This window comes from Crocuta crocuta, unplaced genomic scaffold (assembly GCF_008692635.1).
Source record: "Crocuta crocuta isolate KB4526 unplaced genomic scaffold, BGI_CrCroc_1.0 scaffold1156, whole genome shotgun sequence".
Taxonomy (NCBI): domain Eukaryota; kingdom Metazoa; phylum Chordata; class Mammalia; order Carnivora; family Hyaenidae; genus Crocuta; species Crocuta crocuta.
The window spans coordinates 406,928-414,045 of NW_027528862.1; the positions used below are offsets into that span (position 1 = coordinate 406,928).

At 37.8% G+C, this 7,118-nt stretch overlaps 1 protein-coding gene across 1 annotated transcript in view; it reads right to left on the reverse strand.

Moving 5' to 3' along the window:
* Positions 1-7,096, reverse strand: part of CUL4B (cullin 4B) — a 33,947-nt gene extending 26,851 nt beyond the window's left edge. Inside the window, 2 exon segments of the mRNA XM_077756278.1 lie at positions 3,958-4,073; positions 6,392-7,096. Of these exon segments, the coding sequence (XP_077612404.1) occupies positions 3,958-4,073; positions 6,392-6,944 (669 nt within the window). The 5' untranslated portion in view covers positions 6,945-7,096.
* Between the last annotated feature and the right edge of the window lie 22 nt (positions 7,097-7,118).

Below are 7,118 nucleotides of genomic sequence, written 5' to 3' on the forward strand. Positions count from 1 at the left end.
ACAACATGAAGAAAATAATCCCATTATTTAAAATACCCCAAATTCCAAATATTAAAAGATACCACATGTAGGGGCACCTGGGTGGCTTAGTCAGTTAAGCGTCTGACTTTGGCACAGGTCTTGTGCTCATGGTCTATGGATTCGAGCCCTACATCGGGCTCTGTGCTGACAGCTCAGGGCCTGGAGCCTGCTTCAGATTCTGTGTCTCCCATTCTCTTTGCGCCTCTCCCACTCACACTCTCTCTCTCAAAAATAAATATTTTTAAAAAAAGATGCCACATGTAAAAAACAAGACATATTCTTGAGAAGTAAAGGACACTGTTCCTACAGAGTTCCTTTCTATTATTTTTTCAATTTGGCTAATGGGNACATTTATTATCACCGTCATCACTGACACCAACAAACAGCAGACACTGTAATAAGCAGTTTTTTGCAGTATTTTGTTTACAACTAAACAACCCTGACACATAGGTAATGTTAATCTTCCATTTTGCAAATGAGGAAAACAAGGCTTAGAGAAGTAACTTGCCCAAAGTTATCATGAATGGCAGATCTCTAATCTAAGGCAGACTGATCAATTCAAAAGTCAGTGCACTTAACCAGACTCCTATCTGTAAACAATCAAAAATAAGCAAACAAAGAAAATCCCCCAAACCAAATAACATTAACCAACCACTGCCTGACAACTAACGGGATTTCAAGGTTGTCTGTCGANTGCACTCAGAACCACATGTTCTTTTCTAGAAATTAAAAACTTAGGGAAGCAGTACATGCAATCCACACTAGGGACTTCCATGTGTAAGCTTTAAAACAGTTTGCATGCCGAGAAAAAATACGCCAAATAAGCGTTTACTTCAGAGACAGAGAATAGGATGGGGGAATGAGAGGTTTGGTGAACTTTTGCTTGGTGTAATACTACATACTTCTATAATTTCAACTTGAGGAGAGTACTTTTTTTTGGCCCTTTTCTGTCCCTGCCCCCTCTTTAGGAGACTACTTTTTACATTTCAACGTCAAAATTAAACAAGCACCTGAAATCCAGATGGTATGAAATAATTTTACTACTTTTATCTTTTTATCCTTTTCTGCACTTGAACGTCTCAAAATAAACTTTCTGAGAATGATCCAAAGGAGCATTTATAAAATTAAAGTCTAAAACAACAAAAAGAGCTAGAAATAATGCTTTTGAATTTATTACAGCAGAAACAGTAAAATATTGTGGAAAACGCAGAGTTAAAAAATTGTATTACTGATTTTAGGCTAAAGAAACGCAATTGAACAATAGCAGGTAAAAATTCTGAAATATAAGAAAGGAAAAACAGAAAAAATATAAGCCATGAGGTCCTGAAACAAAGACATTTAACAGAATCAATTTATCAGGAAAAAATCTTAATGTTTATTCAATTTTGAGAGAGAGCGTGCATGTGCATATGCCTGTGCCCACGCTAGCGGGGGAGGGGCAGAGAGAGAGAAGACCGAATCCAAAGCAGGCTCAGTGCAGAGCCTGATATAGGGCTTGAACCCACAAACCATGAGATCATGACCTGAGCCAAAGTTGGACGCTTAACCGACTGAGCCACCCAGGCACCCCAAGAAAAATATTTCTGAACCCAAAAGCTCTAAAAAAATATTCAAAGTAAATAGACTTTGTTAGCAATCACAATCAACCTACCATAAATACAAAATATGTAACATGATTGAAACTAAAGATGCTGTACACCAGCATATCCAAATAAATACCATATACGCACACGGATAAAAAAAATTCTCTTTGAGGACAAAGAGTTTTTTTCCCTAAGGTAAAACTGTTTATTTGCCTCAAACACTGCACTATAGGAGTATTCAAAGTGCTGTGGTGTATTAGTGAAGCAGCAGCATAGTAGTAAAAAGGCACTGGACTGGAAACTTGGGCATCTCAGTTTGAGTCTGGACACATTACTGAACTTCCCTGAAACTCAGTTTCCTCATCAATAGAGGGGAATAATAAGCACTCCCCTATCCACTTCACAAAAGGTTTCTATAATGCTTTAATGAAATAATAAAAGATGAACCTGCTTTGTAGACTATCAACTGCACTATATGAAGAGAAGCTATTGGACTACGTGATCTGATCTCTTAAGGCCTTTCCAACTCTAATTCCCTAATTCTACTTTTAGTACTGTACAACTCAGGAGCCACATGTGTAGTATACCAACAAAGCCAGGTCAGGTGGGCTCATTCTTAAGTAATACCTTACTACTACCACTGACACTTTCATAGCTTCATAATGATTATAATACTGTACAACGTTATTAGGTTTTGGATGTTGTTCTGTTTTGCATGCACTGACTCATTTGATTTTCACAGCAACAGAAACTGGTGATCTTAACTGACTTATTACAAGTGAAAAAGATACACTGTGACTTATGAAAGAGTTGTACTGGTGATAACATCATATTTCTAGATCACAGTGCTTCAAGGTGTTTTCTACATCTTACTGGATTCTTACAAGTAGTTCCATGAAGTAGGTAGGACAGTTCTTCTTTCCCCTATTTTGCAGAGGAGCAAACTGAAGTTAAGAGAGGTCTAATTTCTTGCTCAAGATCACAAAGGTGATTGCAGCCAAAACCAGATTCCAAATCTGTCTCCTGACTCCTAACCTAGGGTTTGTCCATTACTACACAGCCTCTGCAACTAAAATCAATAGATGAAAACTACAAATTCTGATAAATTGAACCAACTTAATTTCTTACAAGGTATTTATCAATATAAAAACCTCTAGGGGTGCCTGGGAGGCTCATTTGGATACGCATCCTGACTTGGTTTCGGCTCAGGTCATAATCTCATGGTTGGGGAGTTTGAGCCCCAAGTTGGGCTAAGTGCTGACAGCACAGAAACTGCGTGGGATTCTCTTTCTCCCTCTCTCTCGCCTCTCCCCTGTGTTCACGTGTACTCTCTCTTTTAAAATAAACTTAAAAATTTTAAAAATAAAAAACTCAAGCTATTGGATTCTGAAATTTTTTTATATGCAACTGCTGACTCCATAATGGAAAGTAACTTCTTGAAGTGGTTGTGTCTAAAATACAGTAGGGAATATAATACCTTAGTAGTAAGAAGTCAAAATCCGTAATTGCCCTTAATAGTATATTTAAACTTCAAGTATAGACCCATCTGTTAAGCAAGAGAAACAAAGCTGAACCTCAGAGGAAGTCACTGGACTACAATTGGCTGCTCATTTTTTTGGCTAAGGATGGTCTTGCAGTCCAGAAGATAAGACAAATGTAGAGAACAAAAAAAAGAAATGGCAAAAGTCTACTAATACAAAGGAGGGAGGATAAAATAGAGTATCTGCATTTCTTAAGGCCCTTCCTATAGACAAGTAACGCCACTTAGCAAGAAGTACCACAATAGAATGATATGTTACCATATATTTTTGGGATCCAGGCTATAGGATTCCACTATAGGTAAAACCTTAATTATACCAAGGTACTCCTCACTGTAAATCCTAATCAGAAGGGTCCAAAATAAACTTGATAGGGGCGCCTGGGTGGCTCAGTTGGTTAAGCATCCAACTTCGACTCATGTCATGATCTCAAGGTTCATGGGTTCGAGCCCCGCATCGGGCTCTGTGCTGACAGCTAGCTCAGGGCCTGGATCCTGTTTCAGATTCTGTGTCTCCCTCTGTCTCTGACCCTCCCCTGTTCACGCTCTCTCTCTCTCTCAGAAATAAATAAAACATTAGAAAAAAATAAAAGAAAAAAATAAAAAATAAACCTGACATACACCAATATGACTGTACTTGTAGTTTTATGTCAAAATGTCAGAGTATGTGGTATTATAAGAGTGCATAAATCAATGAAGAAATTATAAATCGAAGGGAAGCAAGAGTCTACAGAAAGCCTCATTTCAAAGTAAAATAAATATACATCCCACCTCAATATATGCCAGCCAAATCAGGCTATCCACATTAACACATACCTGATAGAGTTCTTCTAAATTGTACTTAATCGAAGTACTATTCTGGATAGCTTCCACCGCTTCCTTCAGTTTCTGCCATGTTTCATCTGTGTAGTTCTCCGGTAATTTAGGCTTATCTAGATAATACATACAAAGTTGATGTCAGAATATGTAGGATATAGTAATGGAAGGATCCATTAAAAGTGCAATAATAATATTACTGCTTTTTAAGAGTAAATTGTAATCCTTATAATTATTACATCTAAACATTAAGGTAACTACTGGAGGCGCCTGAGTGGCTCAGAAGGTTAAACATCCAACTTCAACTCCGGTCACATCTTGCAGTTCGTGAGTTCGAGCCCCATGTCAAGCTCTGTGCTGACAACTCAGAGCCTGGATCCTGCTTCAGATTCTGTGTCTCCCTCTGTCTCTGCCCTTCCTCTAGTCACGCTCTCTCTCTCAAAAATAAACATAAAACAATTAAAAAATAACTGCTGTATTTAAGCTTAACATAAAGAATAAAATTTGAAATGCCAGAATATTGTTTGTCATTTTGACTCACCTATTAGAATTAAAGGTGAGGGTTTTTTTTTTTGGTGACTGTATTGCTTCAAAAAATAAAAATTTAAGAATCACAGATAAATAATAACAATCCTGATCTTATTTGATCATATGTAAAACCTAAGTCAGTCGACATGCATTTTGTACCTGGGATTTAAAATCCTGAGCATCTACTATGTACACGTATTTTATAAACCTCTTAACCTTCCTAACAACGCTCTAAGGAAGGTATTATCATCCCTATTTTGCAACTGAGGAAACTGAGGCCAGAAGGCTCATTTAGTAAGGCTTGCCCAAGGTCATCAATAGCTAATCAATGGCAAAACTGGAATTCTAACCCAAGTCTGTTTGACTCACACAAATATATGCAGCTCCTACAATTGGAAAGAAACATCTTAACTCAGGTTTTAATTTAAACTCCATCTATGAGAAAAATTTAAAAAAATTAAAACATCCAAATGATCCCAGAACTTATGTAGCATTTTCAGGATGGAGAGGAGTATCTTAATTCAGTCCTTAATTTAAACTTGACTAACCAATAAGGAATATTTTTTTAATTAAAACACTCAAATAACTTAATGTGTTTTTAGTTGAAGAGGGAGATAAAAAGAAACCAAACAAAATCTCTGAAACCAGTATGCAAATGAAATTAAGGATAAAGTTCATCTCCTTAAAAATCCTTGGCTATTAAATCCATACACTTGGAGTGAAACACTGAACACATAAGTCAATTATGATTCAACATTTACTTCAGAAAGGTCTACCATTAAATCAGAAAGATTACAACACTCTTGAGAACCTGGGGATGGGAGAGGAGTGATAGGGAAAAAAAGAGGTTAAAAATAAACACTATAACCCTCTACTTTAGACAAAATAGAGCATATAACTGATTTTCACACTAATGTTGAAAGCACAAGCATCAAGAAGCTTATTTTCTGAATACTAATATTTAGCCACAAGGCACTTATCTGATAAATATAACTTAAGTTCATTCATTTACTTCTCCATTTAATAAACCCCTTAGCATCTATTACCTGCCAGTTAAGAGTATTGAAAAACTAAGACAGAAAACGAGAAACAGTTAACAGAAAAAAGTATTTCAATTCAAAATCTGTTGATTTTTATATATATTAATGCATTCATAATTCTATCATGTATCTCAAATGTAAAATGAACAAATTTTCCTAAATTTGACCTGCAGGTCAGTACTTTAAAATCCATTTTAATGAAGAAGAAAAAAGAAAGAGATGTAGTAATTGTTCCCATCTTTAAACTAGTGGTACAGAGTTACTACTTCTGTGTATACACAGTATTTTTGACTTCCAAACACTACCTTTGGAAAGAGATGCAGAGATCATAAGTATTTTCCTCCAAATACTGCTTCCACAAGGGGTTTCAAGAATGTAATATTCAACATTACAAATCTAACTATAAATCTTCATTGATTTAGCATGAGAAGATCACCATTGCTACCTGCATTTCTAGGGACTAGAGAATGTGGCCTACTGATGAATAAAAATAAAAATCCCAGCAGTACCAAAGCTCACTATGCACCTGAAATAAATCTCTTTAGAATACAAATTTCTCACCTGTAAAATCCGGATCAATCATACCGATTGTCAATATTATAATGGGTAACAGAGTAGATACAAGAAGCTGAGCCAGATCTCAAAATACTGCACAGAAACACTGGGTGTCTGCTTCAGCACAAGGATACTTAACCACCCCCGGAAAATGAACCCTCCACCCAAAAAAGGACCTCCCTCCACCTCATTGATTATGCATAAAACATTAGGCCACCTCTATACTGTTTAATATATTAACATAAACAGAGCACGTGACCGCTCAAGTGTCAAATCCTTCGTAGGTGATTATGGATTTTGGCCTTGGTTACCTTTAAAGTTCTTGATCACTAACTTCTTAGCAGAGCCAGGCTTGCTGTTAGCAAAGCTAGAAGTGGTGGTAGAAGATTTGGCTAGGCCGTTTGCGTGATGCACCGAAGCCACAGAAGAAATTAATATACTCTTATTTTTAAGTTGCTGCTGCTGAGATGTTGCAGCAGTTGGTGAAGATGAGGAGGAAGAGGAGGAGGATTCCTCAGCCATCTTCGCATCAAACCCTACAAACTCCAGGGTGTCTTCAAAACGCAGCTTCTTCTGTATCGGTACGTGGCTGGAAGTAGCCACTGAAACCCCCAAGCAGAAGGACGAGGTTGAAGGGGATGCCGAATCCCTGGGTTGTAAAGGAGGAGTGGAAGAGGAAGAGGTGGAATCAAAGTCTTCTCTCTCGTTACTACTATTACTGCTGCTACTGCTGCTGCTGTTTAACTTTCTCTTCTTGGCAGAGGTGGGCGGAGTGGTGCTGGTATTACCATCAGTGGCAGATCTGACCTCCTGAGCAGCAGCAGCAGCTGAGGGATTGGGGGAAGAAAAACCTGTTGGAAACATGAAAATAGCGGGGTCAACAGGCAGAGGAGCATCAAAAACCTACGTTTATATGCCTGCGTGCGTGTAGGAGAGAAGGTGGCAATGCTAGAGGGGGAAGGGAAGAAAGAGAGGAGAAACACAGAGGACGAGAAGGAAAGTGAAGGGGGGGGCTCCCCCGGGGGAATGGGAGGGTTT